This window comes from Eschrichtius robustus, chromosome 17 (genome assembly GCF_028021215.1).
Source record: "Eschrichtius robustus isolate mEscRob2 chromosome 17, mEscRob2.pri, whole genome shotgun sequence".
In the NCBI taxonomy this organism is placed as follows: domain Eukaryota; kingdom Metazoa; phylum Chordata; class Mammalia; order Artiodactyla; family Eschrichtiidae; genus Eschrichtius; species Eschrichtius robustus.
The window spans coordinates 85,736,497-85,748,779 of record NC_090840.1 but is presented as its reverse complement, the minus strand read 5'-3'; the positions used below and the strand labels follow the sequence as shown (position 1 = coordinate 85,748,779).

General features: G+C 54.2%; 1 protein-coding gene across 2 annotated transcripts in view; it reads left to right on the top strand.

Moving 5' to 3' along the window:
• ZC3H3 (zinc finger CCCH-type containing 3) overlaps positions 1–11,923 on the top strand; it is an 82,679-nt gene extending 70,756 nt beyond the window's left edge. The window contains exons 10-13 of one of the 2 annotated variants that reach the window (XM_068526055.1): positions 1,284–1,400; positions 8,981–9,165; positions 9,752–10,113; positions 11,814–11,923. In XM_068526055.1, coding sequence (XP_068382156.1) covers positions 1,284–1,400; positions 8,981–9,165; positions 9,752–10,113; positions 11,814–11,845 — 696 coding nt within the window. In that variant the 3' untranslated portion in view covers positions 11,846–11,923. The remainder of the gene's footprint in view (positions 1–1,283; positions 1,401–8,980; positions 9,166–9,751; positions 10,114–11,813) is intronic. The other variant, XM_068526056.1, reaches the window with a different exon arrangement.
• The last annotated feature ends 360 nt before the right edge of the window (positions 11,924–12,283 follow it).

Here is a 12,283-nt window from a genome sequence, read left to right as displayed (position 1 = left end):
CCCCACTCAGCCTTTGCTGGCCCGGGTGTGACAGGGCCACCCCTTATCTGCACCCACTGACACTTCCAAGGTGCCAACTTCTTCCGCTCCAGGTCAGGATGACGAGGCAGCAGGAAGTCCCAGGAGCCAACCCTGTGTCGCTCCTTGGGTCCCCAGGTCCCTGGTGGCCTGCCTCCTTTCCACCTTTTATGGTCTTCCTACGGTTGTCAGGGTTTTGGTGGTGCTTAGTGGAGGAGTAGGGACAAATATGTCTCCTTTGTCTTCCAGGAAGTGGAAGTCCCTTCTATTTCTTTATTTTGCCGATTTTGACTTATTTTCCCCCAGAAATTGATCTGTTTTATCGAGGTTTTCAATGTATTGGTGTGCCTTTGTGTGTATAGCATTCTCTATTGTATCTTGAGCTCTTAACCTTTTCCATCTGTATTTAGTTGGCATTTTCTCGCCTTTTCTCTGGGCTGTCTCGCCCGAGGTTTGCCCATCGAATTGTCCTTTTCAGACAACAGGTCTCACCCTTGGGATCAGCTTCTGTTGCTGCAGGGCCCTGGCCTTGCAGTGGCCTCTGATGCCCTCAGAAGGAGCCCAGCGGGCACCTGGACTGGGAGGGGGCGGCTTGTCCTCTGCACGGCCCCGGCACAGAGTGCTCGTCGTTTTATCCTGGGCTAAGCATCTTCTGTGTGATCGTGTAGATTCACCGAAAAGTTGCAGATAGTGCAGAGAAGGGCCCGCGCACCCTTCACCCAGGCTCCTGCACTGCTAGTATCTTTTTTTTTTTTTTTAAATATCATTTTGGTAAGTGCTGTTTGTTTGTTTGTTTATTTATTTATTTATTTAAAAATATTTATTTATTTATTTTTGGCTGCGCCGGGTCTTCCTTGCTGCGCGCGGGCTTTCTCTAGTTGTGGCGAGCGGGGGCTACTCTTCGTTGCGGTGCGCGGGCTTCCGATTGTGGTGGCTTCTCTTTGTTGCAGAGGACGGGCTCTAGGCACGCGGGGTTCAGTAGTTGTGGCACGCGGGCTCTAGTGTGCAGGCTCAGGAGTTGTGGTGCATGGGCTTAGTTGCTCTACGGCGTGTGGGATCTTCCTGGACCAGGGCTCGAACCCGTGTCCCCTGCATTGGCAGGCGGATTCTTAACCACGGCGTCACCAGGAAAGCCCTAGTATCTTACATAACTGTAACTGTCTGTCAAAACTAAAAAATTAACATTGGTACGTTACTACCAACTTAACTTGAGGCTTTGTTTGGGTTTTACCCGGTTTTCCCCTAATTTCTGTTCTCTGTTCTAGGGTATCACGCTGCATTTGGGCGCCAGTTTTGGAGTGAATGATGAAGTGATTGAGGCAGGGCCTCCACGACAGTGGCCAAGAGTAGACGCACTCGAGAGGCCTGCAGAGGGGCCAGTGGTGGGCAGAGGTGGCGAGGGAGGGGGTCTCCAAGCTGGAGAAGGGGGCAGCTTTGGTTTGGGAAGGTGGAAAGGAAGCTAGTGAGTCACCGGGGACGTTGATGGGTCACCCAGTGGAGGTGTTGCTGGCCCCCGAGGGAGGACCTGGCCCCCAGGGGAGGGCGGAAATGAGTGGGCGGGACCCAGGTAGAGTGCGAGGGCCAGCGGCCCCTGGGCCACACCAGCATGTGGGGCTGCTGTGGACAAGCCAGACGGAAGACTCCGGCATGTTGCTGGCCAAGGAGGAGAGGACCTGCAGCCCCACACCAGCTCCTCCACAGTCACCACCAGGCCTGGCGCAGACGGCCAGCGGGGACGCGGCCTGGACAGAGTGGCCCCCGGGAGCCCTGGTGGCTGAGGGGCGAGCGCAGGTGTGCGGCTCAGCGGTCCTCCCGGCCTCGCCCCTGCAGAAGGGCTTCGGGAGGGCAGGCTGGCGCCTTGGGGACAGTCTGTGCCGCGGGCTCTGCCGCCCCCGAGGGGACCAGGACTTTAGAGCCCTTGGAGAGCGAGGGCCGCAGGCGCGGAGTGTGTGGCGGGTCGCTGTAGTCGGAACCTCCAGGTGACCCCCAGAGGCCATGCCCACACGTTCCTCCTGACGGCGGCCTCTGTTTTCTTTTTGATCATTTTAAAGATTAAAAGCTACCTTGCATTTTTTAATTTGCCTTTCTCTGTTTTAAATGAAGCAGAACATCTTCCCTAATGTTTAAACCCCTTGTGCCTTCTCTTCTGAAAAATACCTGGGGTTTTGTTGTTTTGTTTTTAAGTGATTGTGGAGACATTTTTCCAGTGTGTCGGTTTTCTCTTACTGACTCATGGGAAATTTATAAAATATAAACGTGAACATAAAAATATATCATTGTGGGACTTCCCTGGTGACGCAGTGTTTAAGAATCCACCTGCCAATGCAGGGGACAGGGGTTCGAGCCCTGGTCCGGGAAGATCCCACATGCCGTGGAGCAGCTAAGCCCGCGAGGCACAACTACTGAGCCCGCGTGCCACAACTACTGAAGCCCGTGCGCCTAGAGCCCGTGCTCCGCAACGAGAGAGGCCCCCGCAGTGAGAAGCCCGCACCCCGCAGTGAAGAGTAGCCCCCACTCGCCGCAACTAGAGAAAGCCCGCGCGCAGCAACGAAGACACAATGCAGCCAAAAATAAATAAATCAATATTTTTTAAAATTAAAAAAAATATGTATATCAATGTAAAATATTCTGAATATTAATCTTTTGTCATTCACATTAGTGGCAAGCATCTTATTTCAGTTTGTCGTTTATTTTTTCACTTCTTTGTGGTGTATCTTTTTCTTTTTAATATTTATTTATTTATGTATTTATTTATCTGGCTGCACTGGGTCTTAGTTACGGCATGTGGGGTCTTTAGTTGCGGCATGTGGGACCTAGTTCCCTGACTAGGGATCGAACCCAGGCCTCCTGCATTGGGACCACCAGGGAAGTCCCATCTTTGTGATGTATCTTGAGGAACAAAAGCTCTTAATTTTAATGGAAATACTATTATTCATCTCTCTTTGCAGTTTGCACCTCTTGTGCTTGTATGAGACCTCCTTCCCCACTGCGTCCTGTGGTCGGATCTTTGCCATTTAGGACCAGTCCAGCTGGAAGTGATTTTGTGTCTGTGTAGGGGACCAGTGTTGTTTCGCCCACACACCTTGCACTGAAGAGCCCCTTCGCCCCGTGGATCTGTCGTGGGCCCCTCTGTAGTTAGGTTTCCTTGGACAGTTGGCATCTGTCTTTCCAGTGAGTCTTCTGCCCATGATCAAGGCACCATCTCTAGTTACACAGGGTTCTCCTTTGATGTCGTTTAATAAAATTCTTTTTCTTTTTTTTTTTTGAATTTTATTTTATTTATTTTTTTATACAGCAGGTTCTTATTAGTTATCTATTTTATCCATATTAGTGTATGTATGTCAATCCCCATCTCCCAATTCATCCCACCGCCACCACCACCACCCCTGCCACTTCCCCACCACCACCACTCCCCACCCCACCCCCCGCCTTGGTGTCCATACGTTTGTTCTCTACATATGTGTCTCTATTTCTGCCCTGCAAACCGGTTCATCTGTACCATTTTTCTAGGTTCCACATATATGCGTTAATACACGATATTTGTTTTTCTCTTTCTGACTTACTTCACTCTGTATGACAGTCTCCAGATCCATCCACATCTCTACAAATGACCCAATTTCGTTCCTTTTTATGGCTGAGTAATATTCCATTGTGTATATGTACCACATCTTCTTTATCCATTCGTCTGTTGATGGGCATTTAGGTTGCTTCCATGACCTGGCTATTGTAAATAGTGCTGCAGTGAACATTGGGGTGCATGTGTCTTTTTGAATTATGGTTTTCTCTGGGTATATATATGCCCAGTAGTGGGATTGCTGGGTCATATGGTAATTCTATTTTTAGTTTTTTAAGGAACCTCTGTACTATTCTCCATAGTGGATGTATTAATTTACATTCCCACCAACAGTGCAAGAGGGTTCCCTTTTCTCCACACCCTCTCCAGCATTTGTTGTTTGTAGATTTTCTGATGATGCCCGTTCTGACTGGTGTGAGGTGATACCTCATTGTAGTTTTGATTTGCATTTCTCTAATAATTAGTGATGTTGAGCAGCTTTTCATGTGCTTCTTGGCCATCTGTATGTCTTCTTTGGAGAAATGTCTATTTAGGTCTTCTGCCCATTTTTGGATTGCATTGTTTGTTTTTTTAATATTGAGCTGCATGAGCTGTTTATATATTTTGGAGATTAATCCTTTGTCTGTTGATTCGTTTGCAAATATTTTCTCCCATTCTGAGGGTTGTCTTTTCGTCTTGTTTGTAGTTTCCTTTGCTTTGCAAAAGCTTTTAAGTTTCATTAGGTCCCATTTGTTTATTTTTGTTTTTATTTCCATTACTCTAGGAGGTGGATCAAAAAAGATCTTGCTGTGATTTATGTCAAAGAGTGTTCTTCCTATGTTTTCCTCTAAGAGTTTTATAGTGTCTGGTCTTACATTTAGGTCTCTAATCCATTTTGAGTTTATTTTTGTGTATGGTGTTAGGGAGTGTTCTACTTTCATTCTTTTACATGTAGCTGTCCAGTTTTCCCAGCACCACTTATTGAAGAGACTGTCTTTTCTCCATTGTATGTCCTTGCCTCCTTTGTCATAGATTAGTTGACCGTAGGTGCATGGGTTTATCTCTGGGCTTTCTATCCTGTTCCATTGATCTATGTTTCTGTTTGTGTGCCAGTACCATATTGTCTTGATTACTGTAGCTTTGTAGTATAGTCTGGAGTCAGGGAGTCTGATTCCTCCAGCTCCGTTTTTTTCCCTCAAGACTGCTTTGGCTATTCGGTGTCTTTTGTGTCTCCATACAGATTTTAAGATTTTTTGTTCTAGTTCTGTAAAAATGCCACTGGTAATTTGATAAGGATGGCATTGAATTTGTAGATTGCTTTAGGTAGTATAGTCATTTTCACAGTATTGATTCTTCTAATCCAAGGACATGGTATACCTCTGCATCTGTTTGTGTCATCTTTGATTTCTTTCATCAGTGTCTTAGAGTTTTCTGAGTACAGGTCTTTTACCTCCATAGGTAGGTTTATTCCTAGGTATTTTATTCTTTTTGATATGTAAGCAAATGGGATTGTTTCCTTAATTTCTCTTTCTGATCTTTCATTGTTAGTGTATAGGAATGCAAGAGATTTCTGTGCATTAATTTTGTATCCTGCAACTTTACCAAATTCATTGATTAGCTCTAGTAGTTTTCTGGTGGCATCTTTAGGGTTCTCTATGTATAGTATCATGTCATCTGCAAACAGTGACAGTTTTACTTCCTCTTTTCCAATTCGTATTCCTTTTATTTCTTTTTCTTCTCTGATTGCCATGGCTAGGACTTCCAAAACTATGTTGAATAATGGTGGTGAGAGTGGACATCCTTGTCTTGTTCCTGATCTTAGAGGAAATGCTTTCAGTTTTTCACCATTGAGAATGATGTTTGCTCTGGGTTTGTCATATATGGCCTTTATTATGTTGAGGTAGGTTCCCTCTATGCCCAATTTCTGGAGAGTTTTTATCATAAATGGGTGTTGAATTTTGTCAGAAACTTTTCGTTTAATAAAATTCTTGCTTGTCTTATCTTTGTCAGATTTATTCCTGTCACATTTATTATTATTACAAAGAACATGTTTTTAAATGTTATCTTCTCACTGTTCCTTGGTGTATGGACATACAGTTTTTAATATTGATTTTGTTTCCAGCAACCTTGTTAAACTATATTAGTAATTGTAGTAAATCATCCGTAGGGTTGATTCTCTTGGGTTTCTCTACATAAACAGTCATATCTTTTGAAGTAACGACCATATTTTCTTCCTCTGAGTTTAAATGCCTTTTCTTTCTTTTTCTGCCCTGCCTGTAAGTCCAGTGTGATATTGACTCGTCATGGCCGTGGGCTTCCAGCCATGCCCCTTGGCAAGTGAGGCTTTCTGGAAGGTTCTATATTAAGCTAAGGAAGTTCCCTTCTATCACTAATTTGCTAAACTTTGAATTGATGCTGAATTTTATTTTTTTTTAATTTATTTTTGGCTGTGTTGAGTCTTCATTGCTGCGCACGGGCTTTCTCTAGTCGGCGGCGAGTGGGGGCTACTCTTTGTTGCGGTGTGCGGGCTTCTCATTGCGGTGGCTTCTCGTTGCAGAACACGGGCTCTAAGCGCGCGGGCTTCAGTAGTTGTAGCATGTGGGCTGAGTAGTTGTGGCTCGCGGGCTCTAGAGCGCAGGCTCAGTAGTTGTGGAGCACGGGCTTAGTTGCTCCACGGCATGTGGGGTCTTCCCAGACCAGGGCTCGAACCCATGTCCTCTGCATTGACAGGTGGATTCCTAACCACTGCACCACCAGGGAAGTCCCTAAATGTTCTCTTGTCATCCAATTCTGGTCAGGGTTTGGTTCTAAGATTATTCTGGTCCAGTAAACTAAGTTGAGAAGTATTCTCTGCTTTCCTTTTCTGTGGACCAGTTCATGTAAGGTTGAAATGATGCAACTCTTGAATATGTGGTTGAACTACCAGTGAAACCCTGGGCTGGAGCTTTCCTTATTTTTTAACTACTGGTTCAAATTCCTTTATGGTCATAGGAATGTTCATTCAGGTTTTATGTCAGTTCTTGTCAGTTTTTCTAGAATTTGTAGATTTCATCTGCTTTTAGATTCATTGGCATAAAGTTTGTTCATTGTATCATCTTGATATCTTTTTTGCTTTCTGCAGCGTCAGCAGTTTAACAGCACTTTTGTCATTCCTAATACTGTTCTTATGTTCCCTTTCTCTTTATTTCCTTCCCTCTGCTTTCTTTGGGTCATTTTGGTGTTTTCCTTCTAACTTTTGAGGTACATCCTCTTTGCTAATAACATAAGCCTGTAAGGCTGAGGACTTCTCTCCAAGTGCTGCTTTAGCTGCATTCCACAAATTTTGATGGGTTGTTTTGGTGTTATCATTTGGTTCTAAGTATTACCTAATTTCCATTGTTTCTTGTTTGACCAATGAATTATTTAGCAGTGACTTTCTTAATTTCCAGCTCTGCGGGGGGTATTGTGTGGTTGGTTGGTTTTGCCCCTTCCTCAGTGACCTTGGTCTAAGGGGGATGTCAGGCCTTTGAGACCTGAGACTAGCCCTGTGTCCGCCACGTCTCTGCATAGATTTTCCTCCATCATTTCACTTTCTCGATAGCTCTCAGACGATTTGAGAAAGTTCTTTACGCTCTAGCCTAGGTTTCGGTTGTTCTTGGGAGGACAGCTAGTTCAGACCAGCTGTCTCTAGTAGGAAGGTCAGTCAGATGTGAACCCCACGCGGGATTTCACATTTCCTAGTAGCCACCTTAAGAAGGTGAAACAGAAACAGGTGAGATGAGTTTATTTGACCCAGCAGATCACAAACGTCAGCGTGCGACCAGGGAGGAAACCTCTGTGCCGCCTTTTACCTGGCGCCCCCTGTGTGTTGCCCCTGTCGCACCGTCCAGGCTCAGAGCAGCCGCGGGGCTCGTGGTCACCGCGGGACAGTGCAGGTCCAGTGCCCTCTAGCCATCTCTCTGTGTGCAGCCCGGTGCTGGGCCCTCTCCACCCAAAGGTCCTTCCTGTTCCCTCTACCTGCCCGGACCCCCCTTATTCCCCAGGAGACCCCGAGGGGCAGCCCTGCGTGGCCCCGACGTCTCCATGTGTCCCTTTTAAGTGTGCACCAGCAAGGGCGGGGCCACTGGGTTCCGGATCGTGTCACGGGCCAGGCCCAGGGCAGAGGGCCGTGTGGAAGGGAGGGAGAGAGGGAGGGAGGGAGAGAGGGAGGGAGAGAGGGAGGGAGGGAGAGCAGGCGTTGGCATGAGCCTGCCTTCTGCTTGGGGGCAGGGCTGGTCTGCCCAGCACAGGGACGGGCTGCTGTGGTGGTGCAGGGGTGCTCAGGGGCTGTTGCCTGCCTGTCTTCACGCCAGCCCCCAGGCTCCAGTGTGAGGGGCGTCTAGTCCCTTGGGGGCAGCCGGGAGCCCGGTGCAGGGACAAGAATGGGGTCATTGCCCAGATCCTGCTCACAGAATGGGTGCACGCCCCGTGGGGTCCTCGGCCGGCTTTGTCCTGGGTGCTGGGAGCAGAGCTAAGATCCGGGAGTCGGAGGGCACGTGCCCGGGGAGAGGTTACGGGGCCCAGGAGGAAGTGCTCTCGAGGCTGTTGCCGTATATTTCCAGTGGCTGAGCTGGTGGGCACCCTCGAGCTGCTCAGGCACCGGGGCTGGTTTTAAACTCCCCTCTGGGTGGGTTTGACAGGGACTCTGCTTGCAGTGGTTCCCATCCGGGTCTGTCTCCAGCATGTCGCCTGTCACCGGGCCCAACATGAGGCTTGCTACACCTGGCTCTCTCCTGCTGGGTCGTGCCCCCTAAGCCAGCTGTTGGGGGTGGGGAAGAACAGGACCCCCACCCCTAGAAGAGCCAGGCAAGACGTGGGCACACAGCCCGGCTGCAGAGTTGGGCCCTGCAGCCCCAGTCCTGGGGGCAGGAGGGCCGAGGAAAGGCAGGCCTTGGGCCTGGCGGGCAGAGCTGAGGCTGCCCGTCGCCCCGAGCTGCTCGCAGGCCGCCCCCGCAGGGCGTAATCAGCACCGTGACAGGTGTGGCGGATCAGGTGTGCAGCCGGCCTCCACCCTGGGCCCCCAGGCCTAGCACCCCCCCACCCTGGTCCTCTGCCAGGATGGGTGGGCTGTGGTCAGGAGGAGGAGTTAGCGCCCTGAGAATCCCCACCTCAGCCTGGCAGGACCCTCAAGCCAGGCCCCGCCCTCGGTCCAGGCCCAGGGCCGGGCTGGGCGGTGCTGGTACAGCCAGGGCGGTGCCCTCGACCCTTGGGCTGCTCAGGGGCATGTTCTTGGTGGGTGGGGTGTGGGCCGCGGGGCCACTCTGGCCTGAGGGCCTCAGTCCCCCAACAGGAAGCCTTTGGCCCAAGCCCCACCGGGCGGAGCAGGCAGGGCCACCCCAGTGGCACAGAGGCCTCCACTGGCTTGCCCAGCCGCACCCCTTCTCCCCGCAGTGCAAGAAGAAGCACACGCTGCTGTGTCCCGACTTCTCCCGCAGGGGCGTCTGCCCCCGGGGCGCCCAGTGCCAGCTGCTCCACCGCAACCAGAGGCACCTCGGCCGGCGGGCAGCCACAGCCCCGGCCCCGGAGCCCAACACCACGCCCCCCAGGAGCAGGGCTTCCACCAGCCACGGGCCCAGGTGACGGGGACAGTGGGCGCTGCATGTGTAAGCGCGGGGTGGGGGGTGGTCAGGAAGGAGCCCCCCCCCCCCGCCGCCACCCAGCTCTGTGGGCTTCAGACCCCAAAAGAAACCTCAGTCCAGAGTCGATCAAGTGACCTTGAGGTGCCCCACCCCCTGCTCCCCAGGCTGGGCGGAGCCAAGGGCATCCCTGGCCCAGACCAAGCTGTGCAGGGCTGCCCAGCCCCCGCCCTGGGGAGGAAGGTGGGGGCTTCTCAGCTGCCCCCCACAACTCCCCAGGAGAGGGAGGGTCCCAGGTGATGCTCACGGCTGGGGCCCCTGTTGTGCTCACCCCCCTGTGAGTGTGGGAGCCCGTGTGGACGAGGAAGGCTGCAGAAGGTGAGGACAGGGTCAGCGTGGCGTTGCTGCAGGCCCTGTAGCGCCGCCAGCCTGTCCTTGGGCCGAGGGCCAGCCTTGAACCCGCACGGCCATGCCCGATGGCTGCCTCCGGGACAGGCAATATACAGGTGGCCGGCCAGCCCCCCCGACGCCCGCCTGCCCCACGGCCGCCCACCCTCACGCCTCTGCTCCCCTTCCTTTCCCGCAGGAAGTCCTTGGCCACCCAGCGCCCCACCAGGCAGACGTCCAGCTCCCCCACCTCCGCGGCAGCCGGCTCGGCCTCCCCACCGCCTTCCCCACGGCTGTTAGCTGCAGCCTCGGCCTCTTCCTCCTCTGTCTCCTCCCGCCCCTCCCCCCCATCCTCCCCCTCCCGCCCCTCTCCCTCCTCCCCCTCCGCCTCCCTGCCGCTGGACCAGGAGGAGCTGTCTCTGCCGGAGGAGGCTGCCTCGGCGGGGACGGGCTCCGGCAGCCTCTGCAAGCTGCCCTCCTTCATCTCCCTGCAGTCCTCGCCAGGCCCAGGAGGCCAGCCCAGGGCCCCGACCCCCAGGAGCAGCCCCACCAAGGACTCAGGTAGGCAGCCCGCCCGCCGGAGCCCAGCCTGCACTCTTGCAGTGCCCGCCTCAGACCCACTGGGTCAGAATCTCTAGGCGGGGCCTGGATGGTTCCGGAGAGCTGGCGTGGGCCGGGCGCTGCTGTGCCCTGTCCCCGGCTTGGCAGGTGTGCACCTGCGGGGGCCCACAGGGGCAGGGCCGGCGAGGTGCGAGCACAGCAGCGCCGCCTGCACAGACCGCCCCAGCCGAGGGCTGATTTAATTAGAAAGCACCCATTTCTGTTAATTTGTTCTGGAAGATCGCTGCACGCTCCTGGAGAGAACAGATGTTCCCTCTCCCCCGATGAACATTTGGGGCTTGGTAAATGGCTCCACTCAGCCTTGTTTAGGAGAGAAAAGAGGATTTTATGGCTGCAAACGACCCTTTCTGTAAACATTTTACAGCTCTCTGCGCGTTTGAGTGACGATAAACCCCACGCAGCTCGGCGGGCTGCAAATTTGCGACCATACGGCTATCATTTTATTGTCATATTTCACGGTCGTAACGTTAATGGAAGACGCTTGCTGCAGCCTTTTCTAACAGCTCGGCTGAGCTCACTCACACGCCTGCTCAAGCCCCCGCGTCACGGGCGCCAAGCTGCGGCCAGGCCCTCCACCTGCCCACCCGGCCTGGCTGGTCACCAGCTCCTTCCATCGGGAGGACACACTGGAGCATGGGAGGAGGGAGCAGAGAGCCTGAGGCAGCCACCTTTGAAAATTCTTTTTTTTTTTAAGTAAGATAAGGAACCCTGCAGCCAGCCCCAGAATCAGGGGAAGCAGGCAGGGTGGGTGAGAGGCTGCAGACCCCCACTGGCCTGGGGGACCCCATCAGCCTCCTTCCCTGCTCAGGCCTTGCCGACCTTCCGGGAGCTGGAAGGACAGGCAGAGGGGGGCCGAGGCCCCTCGGGCAGAGGCTGGTGGAGTCTGCAGGCGGGGGGCCCTGGCTGGCTGGGCTGACCTCTAGGCACTGGCTTAGCTGAGCCGGTGACTGGGGTCCTTGGCCCTGAAGTGGGGTCCCAGGAGGAGAGGCGGGCTGGCAGGGGGCACGTGGACAGTGCCGTGCCGATGGGCAGCCGCACGGAGGTGTCTGTGGTCAGCGGGCTGCTGGCCTGGAGTGTTCACAGGAGGGGAGGGGCGTTGGCACCCAGTGAGCGTGGGCCACACAGGGCAGGAGCCTGCTCTGCTGTGGGAAGCCTCTCCCGCCCCGCCCCTCCTGCCCCCCGGCACGTCACCCTGCACAGGGGCCTCAGCCCCGCCCCTCGCCCAGCAACTGCTCGCACCCACCCTGGCTTTTCACGTCAGGGGCTCCGTCTGGCAGCCTCAGACTCGTCCAGGTGCAAGCCTGTGCTGTGTCTGCGTGCAGGCCACCTGCACCTGGTGTTTATAGCTCAGCCTGCAGACTGCTGTGGCTCCCGCCGTGACCCACCCACTCCCCAGGGGCTACCCCAGCTGGCAGGCCTCTGCTCCCCCACCCAGGGGAGCTCTCAGCCCCACAGGCCAGGCCTGCACCCTGCTAGACGCCGGACCCCAGGGAGGGCAGTGGGTGGTGGACGAGAGGACGAGGGTGTCAAAGCCCCTCTCCCCATGGCTAGCGGTCCCTGACCCAGAAGCTTTGGGAGGCGGGGCATTCCTCCTGGCTGGGGGGCTCCTGGTGCCTGACCTTTGCCCCTCTCTGGAACAGGGAAATCGCTGCACATCAAACCCCGTCTGTGAGGGCCCAGGGAGCCGGCCCACGCCTACCTCAGCCCTTCATCCCTGGAGAGGAAGGAGGCTCTGCCCGCCACTGCCCCATAGGAGGGACCGCTTGCCACAGAGCGCCCCCCGGGGGCTGCAGGGCCGTCGCTCTGCCCGCCTGGCTCTCAGCCCTGTGTGATCAGTGCCCAGGCCTCGCCTCCCTCGGGCTGGGCTCCACCCACCCGCCCACCCCTGGGTCCTCAGCCTTGCCCCGAGGGGTGCTTGGCAGGGCTCACCCCCAGGCCCGTCCCCTCTGTGGGTGTGGCAGCGGCCATGCGATGCACGCGCCCCCCCCCCCCCCCGCCTCCCCCACCCCCCCCCCGGTCCTTCCGCAGGCCTCCTGCCCAGGGAGAGACTGCCAGGCAGGCCTCCCTGGTGGGCATTTTGTGTTCAGCAATAAAGGTTCTGTCCTGTGTC